Source organism: Mesoplodon mirus, assembly GCF_964341445.2.
Source record: "Mesoplodon mirus genome assembly, chromosome: 5".
NCBI classification, from domain to species: domain Eukaryota; kingdom Metazoa; phylum Chordata; class Mammalia; order Artiodactyla; family Ziphiidae; genus Mesoplodon; species Mesoplodon mirus.
In genome coordinates this window covers 60,185,322-60,198,461 of record NC_138980.1, presented here as the reverse complement: position 1 = coordinate 60,198,461, position 13,140 = coordinate 60,185,322, and the positions used below count along the sequence as shown (strand labels likewise).

General features: G+C 44.8%; 1 protein-coding gene across 2 annotated transcripts in view; it reads right to left on the bottom strand.

The window, feature by feature from the left end:
- Positions 1-13,140, bottom strand: part of DPYSL3 (dihydropyrimidinase like 3) — a 115,902-nt gene that overhangs the window by 3,668 nt on the left and 99,094 nt on the right. For both annotated transcript variants that reach the window (XM_082623989.1, XM_082623990.1), the window contains exons 9-13: positions 11,073-11,229; positions 10,262-10,403; positions 5,917-6,087; positions 4,518-4,697; positions 976-1,138 (exon numbers count right to left, since the gene is read on the bottom strand). In XM_082623989.1, coding sequence (XP_082480115.1) covers positions 976-1,138; positions 4,518-4,697; positions 5,917-6,087; positions 10,262-10,403; positions 11,073-11,229 — 813 coding nt within the window. The remainder of the gene's footprint in view (positions 1-975; positions 1,139-4,517; positions 4,698-5,916; positions 6,088-10,261; positions 10,404-11,072; positions 11,230-13,140) is intronic.

Genomic DNA, 13,140 nt, shown 5'->3' with positions numbered 1-13,140 from the left:
GCAACCTGCCCAGTGTCTCACAGCTTGCAGTGGTGATAGTCTGGCCTGGGGCCACAGATAAAAGGAAACACTGATATGATATGCATTCGTCCTTTCAGAAAGGAGCCAAAAAATATTTACTGGTGACGGTGGCCAGGGAGCAATGAAAAATGGCAAAAACACTGAAAATTTTCTGGCAACTAGCATATGTGATCCCTGACAACGTCACCTTAACTTTTAGCACTTTTCCTTTGTCTTCCTCCCCAATGGCCCCGTCATGTCTTTTCCTCCGTATCTTCCTGTTTCTCCCACTTCTTCCTCCTCTTTCTTCCCCACAGATACTGTCCCTTTACACGTCTCTTTCCTTTTTTGTCATCTCATTTCCCTCATTTTACAATTTTCAACACAGTGATGCAAATCTACACTTATTTTTCCCCATTTTAAGACTACTGGTTATTGAGCAATTGAATATTTTCTATGAATATCATAGTTCTTAAAGATTCATGATACAGCTAAGCCATGGTAAATGTTCAGTAATTGCCAGCATTATTATCATGACAAGGAAGGGGAGAGTAGAATTAAAATCCTAGATTAGAAGAAGCTACTGCAATTTGAGCATAAAAATAATCTGAGCTATCTGGGCAAACAAAAGGAAAACAAAGCATACTGCAGGGCTCTCTAACGCAGAAAATCACGCTCAATTCATAAGGAAACCATCCTGGCCCCGCCCCGCCCCCGGCCCCACAGGTGTGATCTCTAAGCAGAACTGGCCATCACTTAAACCTGATCTTTAACCTGGCTGAGCCCTGGCTTCCTTTCCCACCAGGACTTCTCTTTGATTCAGCAAACCTCCCAGCTTGCGGCCCAGTGACCGTCTCCCTAGAAGGCAATCTGGGTGAGGTCCTGGCATCACCGCTAACCTCGCAGCGCTGAGCTTCCCCTCCCACTTCTGTCCTCCCCGTTTCACTACCTTCACCATCAGCTTCTCCGACTCACCTGACAGGCTAAATCCGGACTGATGGAGGTTCCTCACAGGCGGGTTGGGTCGCGTGGGAGAGCCCCGGGTGGAGCCGGCGGGGGTGCCCCCCTTGGGTGTGGTGGTCAGGTCGAACACTGGCCCGTCATACATGCCCCTGGGCACTGCGTGCAGGTCCGCCATCTGCAGCAGAGAAAGCGGGCAGCAAAGTTTATTCGTTCAACAGTTAAGCGGGCAGCACAGAGGTGGCAGTGAATTAAGTGCATGTAGTGAGAGCCAGAAAGTAATCATCATGTTATTTTCACTAGGGATGCAATGTACAACATGATAAAGATAGTTAACACTGCTGTACGCTAGAAATCAAATCCTAAGAGTTTTCATCACAAGGAAAAAAATCTTTTTTCTATTTCTTTAATTTTGTGTCTCTATGAGATGATGGTGTCCACATTCCATGGTGTGTGCAAGTCAAACCATTATGCTGTACACCTCAAACTTATGTTTGTGTTGCACAAGTCAATTATATCTCGATAAAACTGGAAAAAAAATTAAAAGGTTATTTTAAGGAAAGGAGAAGCAGTATAAAATAAATAATGTGGGGTATTGTGATAGAGTGACCATGGAGGTGGCAGGTGAAGGCCTCTCTAAATAGATGTGCTTCTATCTTAAGGACCAAAGGAGCTTGTGGGTGGGGCCAGGATGGAGGGAGGGAGGGAGGAGGCTGGGGGAGGTGTGGATGGCAGTGTTCTCAGCAGAGGAAACTGACAGTGGGAATGTCATCAAACAGAAGAACCACCCATGCGGCCGGAGCAGAGTGGGTGGGAAGGGCAGTTTGAGATAAGGTCCTAAGTGCTGGCAAGGACCGCATGGGAGCTCCATCCTCACGCTCCTCAGCACAGATCAAAAGCGGCAGCCTTGGAATGACTGTCCTCATTCAGTGGGTCTGACCCCCTGGCCTCTGGCTGTGGTCCCACAGCTCTTGCCCTGGGACCGTGGAACCCGCCAGCAACATCAGCAGAGGCCAGGCGTGGTGGTGGAACCAGAGCTCACGGTCACACGAAACGGGGCGCCTCCCGCAAAGGTGCTCACAGTCTATTATGCAAACACTGAAAGACCACCCAAGGCAGCAGAATGGCCGGCGCACAACCTCTGCCTGTTTCTTATCATTGCCCAGAAGTGAGGCAATGACGACACGCCGACAGCTGACATCACAGGACAGCTCGTTGTAAGACTCCAAGGAAGCCAGCCACAGAGGCTTCCCTCGCCTCTGTCAGTGACTCAGGCGCAGAGGCAAAGCTCACCAAATTTGCAAATGTTAATGATTCAGGTGAGATGATGACTGTATCTGTACTCCCCCCAAACCTTGACCAATAACTGTATTTCATTAACATCTCTTGGGGTCCAGAGGCTAAGTCACGTTCATGGAAATACAAAGCTGACACCTAGGACGTTTGAGTTTCATTCTCTTCTCTATTAGCCAAAACTGGAGTGTGGAATTTTACTCCATACTAGCTACCTTTAAAATACCACTCATAAAGAGAGAAGAATGGTGAAGGGATTTAGAGCACTGTCATGAATGAATAGCGGAAGGCTGCAGGGATATTTAGACCGAAGGACAGATGACTTTGGGGACACACAGGTGCTCAGATGGGTTTAACTCATTCTGTGCAGGTGACTGGAGCAGAACTGAGCTTGGTCGGCTGCAGGGAGGTAGACTTGAGCCCAGAAGGACGAAGTTCGTTCTCCTATGGAGGCCACGGATATGGCTGCTTCCACCCATTGGGCTCTGGAGGATATGGATTCTCTCTGGCTTCTACTCAACAACTGCCTCGGTAACCCTACATCTGAAACTACAAGGAACTTCCCAAATATGAGCTCAGTAATTGGACAACGAAGATCATGCTGGGGCTATTTGCACAAAAAAGGCTTCTCAGAATTCTGAATAATTTATTTCAATTTATGTTTATGTCTCCATCATAATTCTAGAATCCTCTATCTTTGATTTTATAACTGATTGGATTATCTGTTCCCCTTCCAATAAAACATTAAATTTGAAAACAAAAACAGACAAAACAAAGAAGTTGGTTCTCACAGGCAGGGGTGGGCAGCTGTCTCATGAGATGGGGAGGCCCCCTGTGTTGCAAACATCCACCCAGAGGCTCGACGACCACTTACTAGGGTCTGGGAGTCGGGCGGGACACTCACATATTGAGTTTCTGTAATTCTCTCTCTAAGAGGTACTGCAGTGGGCACCCATTTCCTGTCCCCAAGCCCCCACCCCAGTGTCACCACGACTGAAGACTCATTCTCCCTGCTGGTGCGGTGTTGGCAACAGGAGGGGCTCGCTGGAGTCCCACCCAAGAACTGCCCTCAGATGAAGAGAACTGCTAGGCCCAAAGCCCCACCCTCTGCTCCGGGGCAGCCCACATCCCATACTGGTTTGTAGGTTGCGGGGGCCGGGGGGTGCTGGTGTGGAGGGAGTGAATATAAGGCCCAGACCCCTTTCAAGGACCAGCCCACCTGAGGTCCAGCTGAGGCCTTGGTTACAGCTGCGTCCCAGCCTGACTTCTCCCTCTGCCCTATTCTGCTTCCTTAATTTTGCCACAAGGGGTGATCCTGAAAGCAACACCCAGCAAACCTCCTGCGTGAAAATCTCCCCTTCGGAGCCTGTTTCCCAGGCAACGTACTCTGCAAGGAAGTTGGAAACCCCTGTGGTGGGTCCAGGCACAGAGGTGGCATGGTTCTGTTTCCTCTGGCCTGGCCCCCAGTGACTTACAAAGGGAGCCCCCTTCCTCCTCCTCTCCCCACCATCTCCCCCATCCCATGTGCAAAGATGACTTTATCCTAACAGACGAGGTCAGTACCACGGCTCAAATCCCACAATCCCAGAGCTGGTCAAACCCTGTTTTGAGGAGCCCTAAGGTTTCCCTACAGGAAGGCGACCTGGAGATGAGTGTGGGGATAGGAGAAGGAGCTGGAAAGACAGAGTTCTGGGCCTCACACCTGCATCAGCTAGAGCTCTCTGTCTGTAACGTGTAGGGAGGTAGGCAGACATGCACACAAACATGTACCCATATGGCTGCGTATGCATCTACCTATTTATCTGTGAAATCAGGGACATAAATAAGATTTTATATACTTGCTAAAAGAGTTATAAACATTTGCCCCAATGGAGCAGCATCAGACAGATGTGGGATGGGACAAGGAGGGGTGGGTGTGGACTGCTGGTTCTCTTTGTAAGCCTTGAAGAGTAAATTATTAACAAAAAATGGATACAGACTTTATTTTGAATTATTAAAATGTTTAATTACTTTAAGGAAAAGCACTCTAAAAATGGGGGGAAATCGTTTGCAAAAAAGCTTTCTTTAGCCAAGAAAGTTTTTGAAACCCCCTTCTATAGTCCATTAAATCTGTGCAATGGTCTTCGGGAAGAGATCATTGCTGTGAATTTCTTTGGGAGGATCTAGAGCACACAGACCCCTCCCCATCTCATGGTTCCTGTCCCTGTGCTGAATGGGACACAGAGCTCATCAACCCCCACCTCTGGGCTTTGCCTGCTTCTCACCTTCCTCCGGGCTTTAATGCGCTTGTAGACATAGTCCGAGAAGGGGCTGCAGGGAATGAAGCGGCCAGCCCCCTGGGTCACGTGCAGGTTGCCATCTTCCAGCATGATCTTGCCCTGGCAGATGACCACCAGAGGAGCCCCGCGCAGCTCCATCCCTTCAAAGATGTTGTACTCTGCAGCCTAGAGACAGGGGCGAGGGACAAAGCCTTGGTTATGGGTGCAGTAAGGACAGAAAGAGGAACGTGGTTCTCCTGTGCTTGGGATCCTGCCTTCAGCATCACTAGGAACTGATGCACCAGGTAAGCCAGGAACAGCTTACAAAGCATCTGCAAGCTTTTAGTGGGTGGAGGCCTCGGGAGACAGATGCTGGCTAAGAGTGGGCTTCCTAGCAAAGAGAAGCATCCAATCTTAAGTAAGGTCCTCATGTGGAAGAAAATTTTTGTCACTGGCAGTGTTCGAAGAGAAGGTGGATAACTACCAGAGACGGTGTATTTGCCCTCTTGTACTGGGTAGATGGATTACATGACCCTTAAATCCCCACTAGCTTGAAATTAAACAATGTAATATGACACAATGTTGAAGCAAAGGCCACTACCACCCAAAATGGGCTTCTTCCCTACCTCCTTCATTTATTCAGTAAGTGCAAGGCATTACTGAAAAGTGGTTAAGGATATCAGTTTGGAGTCAAGTTATCTGGGTTTGAATCCTAGCTTCACCATTTACTTGCTGCATAAATTATTTCATCTCTGCCTCTCCACTTCCTTAATAATAGTGCCTACCTGAAGAAGACTGTTACAAAGATTCAACAAATTAAAAGCACAGTGCCTGAAACATAAGTGCTTGAAAAATACTCTTTTTACTAACAAGCACTGTATTTTTAAAACACTTTCTGTTAGGTACTGGGCTTTAACTATCATCTTTCACATGGAACTCCTCATGAGGAAGTCATCAGAGCTGTTCACCAATTTTTTCCCCATTCTTTCTCCTTCTAGGCACAAGGGATCCTTGTACTTCCTGATCTCCTGGAGTAAAGTATGGCCTCCGGCCTGGCTCTGGCCAGTGCAGGGTGAGAGGAAGTGATATCTCGGAAAAGCTTTCAGAGCCATGTCCTGGTCCCCGACCTCAGCAATCATAGCATGTGTAGAGTTGGTTCCTCTACCAGCCCCCAACCCTGAGTGACTGTGATGGGCAGAGCCCCTCTCCTCTGCCGACCCATTTTGGAAAGCAGGAGTGACCAAGAAACTGTTGAGGTTTTAAGTCCCTGGGAATTGGGGATGATATGCTATTGCAACACATCCCTGCCTGACTATCCTGGTTCACCACAAACACACGTCTCTCACAACCACGTTCCCGGCCCACATTCCCCACTCTGCTCCGCTCCCACCTGCTCAGGTCTTACCGACTGGTGGTTCTTGGCAGAGACGATCTTGACAGCATCTGGATCCCAGATCACCAGGTCGCTGTCAGAGCCCACAGATATTCTTCCCTTGCGGGGATACAGGTTGAAGATCTTGGCAGCATTTGTGCTTGTCACGGCCACAAACTGGTTTTCATCCATCTTCCCCGTGGCCTGTTGAAACGTACACACACAAAATGGTCCATCTAGGGCTTCTCAGCTCAGAGCAGGGGGACCACAAAGGCCCACATATACAAAGAGGGACCTCTGAGGTGGTGAGCACAGAAGTCCACCCAGCAAGCTACAGAATCAGTGGGGCTGTCACCATCACCCAGGGAAAATGGTTAAATGCATGGGTTAAGATGGAAGTGACGAAGAAGAACTACAATCCTGCAGCCTGTGGAACAAAAACCACATTCACAGAAAGACAGACAAAACAAAAAGGCAGAGGACTATGGACCAGATAAAGGAACAAGATAAAACCCCAGAAAAACAACTAAATGAAGTGGAGATAGGCAACCTTCCAGAAATAGAATTCAGAATAATGATAGTGAAGATGATCTAGGACCTCGGAAAAAGGATGGAGGCAAAGATCGAGAAGATGCAAGGAATGTTTAACAAAGATCTAGAAGAATTAAAGAACAAGCAAACAGAGATGAACAATAGAGTAACTGAAATGAAAAATGCACTAGAAGGAATCAATAGCAGAATAACTGAGGCAGAAGAATGGATAAGTTACCTGGAAGACAGAATGGTGGAATTCACTGCCATGGAACAGAAGAAAGAAAAAAGAATGAAAAGAAATGAAGACAGCCTGAGAGACCTCTGGGACAACATTAAATACACAAACATTCACGTTATAGGGGTCCCAGAAGGAGAAGAGAGAGGGAGAAAGGTCCTGAGAAAATATTTGAAGACATTATGTTCAAAAACTTCCCTAACATGGGAAAGGAAAGAGCCACCCAAGTCCAGGAAGCACAGAGAGTCCCAGGCAGGATAAACCCAAGGAGAAACATGCCGTGCCACATAGTAATCAAATTGACAAAAATTAAAGACAAAGAAAAATTATGAAATGCAACAAGGGGAAAACAACAAATACAAGGTAACATACAAGGGAACTCCCATAAGGTTAACAGCTGATATCTCAGCAGAAACTCTACAAGCCAGAAGCACAATATATTTAAAGTGATGAAAGAGGAAAACCTACAACCAAGATTACTCTAACCGTCAAGGATCTCATTCAGATTTGACAGAGAAATCAAAAGTTTTACAGACAAGCAAAAGCTAAGAGAATTCAGCACCACCAAACCAGCTCTACAACAAATGCTAAAGGAACTTCTCTAAGTGGGAAACACAAGAGAAGAAAAGGACCTACAAAAACAAACCCAAAACGATTAAGAAAATGGCAATAGGAACATACATATTGATAATTACCTTAAATGTGAATGGATTAAATGCTCCAATCAAAAGACACAGGCTTGCCAAATGGATACAAAAGCAAGACACATATATATGCTGTCTGCAAGAGACCCACTTCAGACCTAGGGACACATACAGACTGAAAGTGAGGGGATGGAAAAAGATATTCCATGCAAATAGAAATCAAAAGAAAGCTGGGGGCTTCCCTGGTGGCGCAGTGGTTGAGAGTCCGCCTGCCAATGCAGGGGACACAGGTTCGTGCCCCAGTCCGGGAGGATCCCACATGCCACGGGGCGGCTGGGCCGGTGAGCCATGGCCGCTGAGCCTGTGCGTCTGGAGCCTGTGCTCTGCGACGGGAGAGGCCACAACAGTGAGAGGCCCGCGTACCACAAAAAAAAAAAAAAGAAAGCTGGAGTAGCAATACTCATATCAGATAAAATAGACTTTAAAATAAAGAATGAGACAAGGAAGGACACTACATAATGATCAAGGGATCAATCCAAGAAGAACACATAACAATTATAAATATGTATGCACCCAACATAGGATCACCTCAATACATAAGGCAAATGCTAACAGCTATAAAAGAGGAAATCGACAGTAACACAACAATAGTGGGGGATTTTAACACCTCACTTACACCAATGGACAGATCATCCAGACAGAAAACTTAATAAGGAAACACGAGCTTTAAATGACACAACAGACCAGATAGATTTAATTGATATTTATAGGACAATCCATCTGATCCATCTGAAAACAGCAGATTACACTTTCTTATCAAGTTCACAGGGAACACTCTCCACGACAGATCACACCTTGGGTCACAAATCAAGCCTCGGTAAATTTAAGAAAATTGAAATCATGTCAAGCATCTTTTCCAACCACAACACTATGAGATTAGAAATCAATTACAGGGAAAAAAACGTAAAAAACACAAACATATGGAGGCTAAACAATACCTTACTAAATAAGCGAGAGATCACTGAAGAAATCAAAGAGGAAATCAAAAAATACCTAGAGACAAATGACAATGAAAACACGACGATCCAAAACCTGTGGGATGCAGCAAAAGCAGTTCTAAGAGAGAAGTTTATAGCAATACAATCCTACCTCAAGAAACAAGAAAAATCTCAAGTAAACAATCTAACCTTACACCTAAAGGAACTAGAGAAAGAAGAACAAACAAAACCCAAAGGTAGTAAAAGGAAAGAAATCATAGAGATCAGAGCAGAAATAAATGAAATAGAAACAAGGAAAACAATAGCAAAGATCAATAAAACTAAAAGCTGGTTCTTTGAGAAGATAAACAAAATTGATAAAGCTTTAGCCAGACTCATCAAAAAAAAGAGGGAGAGGATTCAAATCAATAAAATTAGAAATGAAAAATGAGAAGTTACAACAGACACTGCAGAAATACAAAGCATCCTAAGAGACTAGTACAAGCAACTCTATGCCAATAAAATGGACAACCTGGAAGAAACGGACAAATTCTTAGAAAGGTATAACCTTCCAAGACTGAACCAGGAAGAAATAGAAAATATGAACAGACCAATCACAAGTAATGAAATTGAAACTGTGATTAAAAATCTTCCAACAAACAAAAGTCCAGGACCAGATGGCTTCACAGTTGAATTCTATCAAATATTTAGAGAAGAGCTAACACTTATCTTTCTCAAAAAAAAAATAAGAAAAAAAAAAAAGAAAGATAAAGAAGATGGAAGTGACTGCTCTGGAAGTATGCATTTTTTTCTGGACATGTACTTACATTTACTTACTTATTTATCCCTTCTAACTCCAAAAAGGATTATAGACAGTTCACAATAAAAACAAATGTAATTATGAGCCCATATCTCAGATAGTATGTTTGTATTTGCATGGGCACAGGATAAATATGGAAGAACCTCACCCAAATGATAACAATGGTTATCCCTGGGTTGTGGGATTATAAGTGAGTTTTGTTTTCTTTCATGTGTGTACTTTTCTGTAGTTTCCAAATGTTCTTTATTGAGCATGCATCATGTTGGTAATTTAAAAATATATATTCTTTTTTAACAGTTCCAGATAGTGCCAAGATAAGTATATACACACATTCATAAATAGATAACAATGTAAAAAAAAGACCAAAAAAATCTAAGTTTGTAAGAGAAGAGACAAAAATATTTATACTTTCCCCCTTCACAAAACAACTTGGGTAAGGAAAGAAGAATTTAGTTTAAAATCTAGCTTTGCGCTTCCTGGGAGCCAAGAAAAGGGAAACTTGGATTACACTGTGTAGATATGTATTCTATTTGGCTCTGAAATGAGTATCTTTAGGGTTTTAAAAATAAAACAGAGGGAAGTGATCAACTTAATAATGAGTTATTTATTAATTTTACTCAAATCTTAGGAAGTGACTTCATTTGCATGACTTTTTTTTTTTCCAGCTTCTGTGATGTTAAACAAGGAAAATAAAACCAGGCCACTTTGCCAGAGACTCTGACAGACAATCACCTGTACAGCCTGGATGACCACACACCACTCCTTGGTGAGCAAATGACTTGAGTCTTAGTCACAGACCCCTTGCTTATCATTTCAGAGGGTTATATCCAACCCTCTCAAAAGAGATAATAAAACCCTCCGAACAAAAAGAATTTTTAATTCACTATTATTTTAAGCACAGATGATTCCTACCATCAGATAAATGATCTGTGTTTCTGGTTCCTAGCCCTTAACAATCTAGAGGAGGCCTCCTCAGAACCTCAGGCCCCAGGATTCATCACTCTAGAAGGGACATTCCCAAACCACCTGAGCCACCTGGCTCCAGAGACACCTGGGCAGGTATGAGGCCTCATCTGTACCCCCAGCACCCCCATGACAGGGCAAAGAGGAGCAGCGGCAGGAGGCTCTGATCTGGCCCTGGATGCCCTCCTGTGACCTTGGTCCTTACCACGGCCTTGTCCCAGATGACAGACATCCGCTCCTCCACACCACTGGTGCCCTCGGGAATGGCTGTGAAGTTGTCCTTCCCGATGGCCTTCTGGGCAGTGCTGAAGGTGCAGTGGGCACTGCCGGAGAGCTGCAGGTCCCCACTGGCAAAGGAGAAAAGCTCCATGTGAACGGGGAGGTTAGAGGCACCGCAGGGGCCCAGAAATGAGGGTCTAGTGTAGGCGCGTGGAGTGCCGTGACTTGAGTTTGGAATCCTTCTCCCTCTTGCCAACTAGGCGAACTTGGGTGAATTTCTTCCCCTCCCTAGGGCTCAGTTACCCTATCTGGAAAATGAGGGGGTGGGATTGGATCACCTCTGTGTAACAAAAAGGACCCAAATGAGTGATGGGACTTATCCACAGAGGGCAGCAGCAAACGAGTCTCCCTGTAATTTTGGTTAGGTGGTCATCAAAACTGGGCAAATGATTTTGTCTCCTGGACCCTCAGTTGCTCAGTCTGTGAAATGGTGATGATAGTTCCTCACTCACAGTGTTGTTATGGGAACAATGAGATCACACGTGTAATCTCACCCTAGTGCTTGACATACAATATGTATTAACTGCTGTTACCATTACTAATATGATCACTGTAGTATCTTTTAAAATACACTGGGGAAGAGCCTGTTATCTGTGCTCAACACTGCAGGGGAATTCTCGATGTTTTTTCCTCACTGCAGACTCTAGTCTAGCTGATGGATGGGCGGCTCCAGTCCTCATCCCATCGTTCCCAAGATGCCTCCACACAATGCCCGCTGCTTGTCATTCTGCACCAACCTGGCCAGCAAGGAGTTGATGTAGTCAGGGGTGGTTGGGTCAGGACTCAGAGGTGGGGATGTCACAAACGCAGCCGCCTTGGCCCAGTTCTTGCTCCAGTAATGGGTCCCATCCGTGCCCAGGCTGGCGGTGATGGGCTCACCAAAGACCACGTTTCCTGCAACAGGTAGGACAGAGGTAATGGGTGATATAACATATGTGCTGCCCTGGGCCGGGCTTAGATAATCATAGCCCCTAAGCCTACTCAAGGCTGTGGCTCTGGAGTCAGGCAGGCCTGGGTTCAAGTCTGTGTTCCCCCACTTTTCTAAGCCTCTGCTTTTCTATCTTCTAAATGGGAACAATTCTGTATTCTGTAGAAGCCACTGGTTGCAAGATGCAGCATCAATTCTCAAATTCTGAAGCAAATTAACATTTGAGGCAAATATATATATATATATATATATATATATATATAAATTGTAAGATTCATCCTCATTTCAGAAATGTTAAAATGTGGAATAAATAGGTCCTGGAGTTGATGAAATAAGACGATGTCTACTTCTCAGCCTTGTGAAAATGAAAGGTTTGGCATACACAAAGTGTCTGGCACATAAGAGACGCTAAGCAAATGTGATTTCTTTTACACCTCTTACTCTTCCCCACTGTAGAAGCCCAAAGCCCCATACGTGCCCACATCACTGGGAACCGCTACATCCTGCTGTCGCAAAGACATACTTTGGTTCCACAAAGTAAAACCGGTTCCTGAGGATGACACATCTTATTTGCATCATGTTTGTTACTCCTTAACCTAAGGCAATGAGTGATTTGCTCAAGGACACCCAACAACCAGGGACACAGCAAAGCTGAAGTTAGCTTCCCGGACCCTGTGTCTAGAATGAGAGGCTGGAATGCCCAAACTAAGGAGAGGGGAGGAAGGATACTGGGACATACACTGATCTAAACTGAGCTTCTGAAAGAAGAAGGGATAGTGATACAGAAGGCAAATGCTATCTCATAGACGGTGGGTTGGTACCAAGTTTCTTTGTGCCAGAATCTTGGGCTAACGATTCCTGTGCAGCCCTTGGCTTCTTTAAGTTTGGTCCTCCATCTTCCACATTCAAGTTCCCCACAAGGTGGAAGTTTAAGAAGTGTCTATGGCTAGGATTACAGGTTTTGCCTTGCTTCAACTCCAATCAATTGGTTTTAGTTGCCTGGATTTCTGTGTTGGGAAGAATTCTAAATATGCTTCTGGTCTCACTAGAAAAGGCTCATGATTGATTTGTGATGTCTGCCATGGGCAAAAGAAGGAAGCAATGGCAATGATTCATATAGGACAGCCTTGTTCTTTGGGGCGGCAGTGAAAAGGATCCACACAGGACTAAAGAGAATTTCAAGGACTCTCCAAAAATATTTACCAAACTAAAGCATATGGGACCACAAAGAAATGAAGAAATGAAAGTCAAGGCAAGCATTCAAGTACTATTAAGAGAAATACAACCTTAAAAGTGGAAGACCTCTCCCTTTGGACAATCTTTAGACGGAAGACTAGAATTAAGTAGAGATTGTAATTATATTATTGACACAATTGGATTTGGAGACTAGCCCTCCAAGCTGGGAGCTTCTGGACAAGATGTGCTTCAATTTCCTCATCTGAAAAATGGTGATAATAAAGGCCAGTTTCTCCTGGTGCTTTGTGAATTCTACATCATAATACATTTAAAGTATTTCCCTCAACGCAGGGCATGCAGTTGGTCCTCATTAAATTGAAATTCCTAATGTTGATTCTGAGCAGCCGTGCAGAGATGCTGAAGAGCACTTGGGGATTAAACACCCTGGGGCTTAAATAGTCCCCTGGTCCAGAGGGAAGAGTGAACCCTGCCATACACGGTCTTCCTGCTCTGAATGCTCTTGACTCCTTCCCCGAGAATGACGGTTCATGAGATGTTTATTGGCTTCCATCTCAGCAGCCGGTTTTTCATCACTAAAATAATGCCTCCCTTCCACCCTGGAGACACAGCTGTACTAGTTCTCCTTGACAGAGAGTCAGAAGCCAGAAGGCTAAGGGTAAGGAATTTTTCTACATGGAATT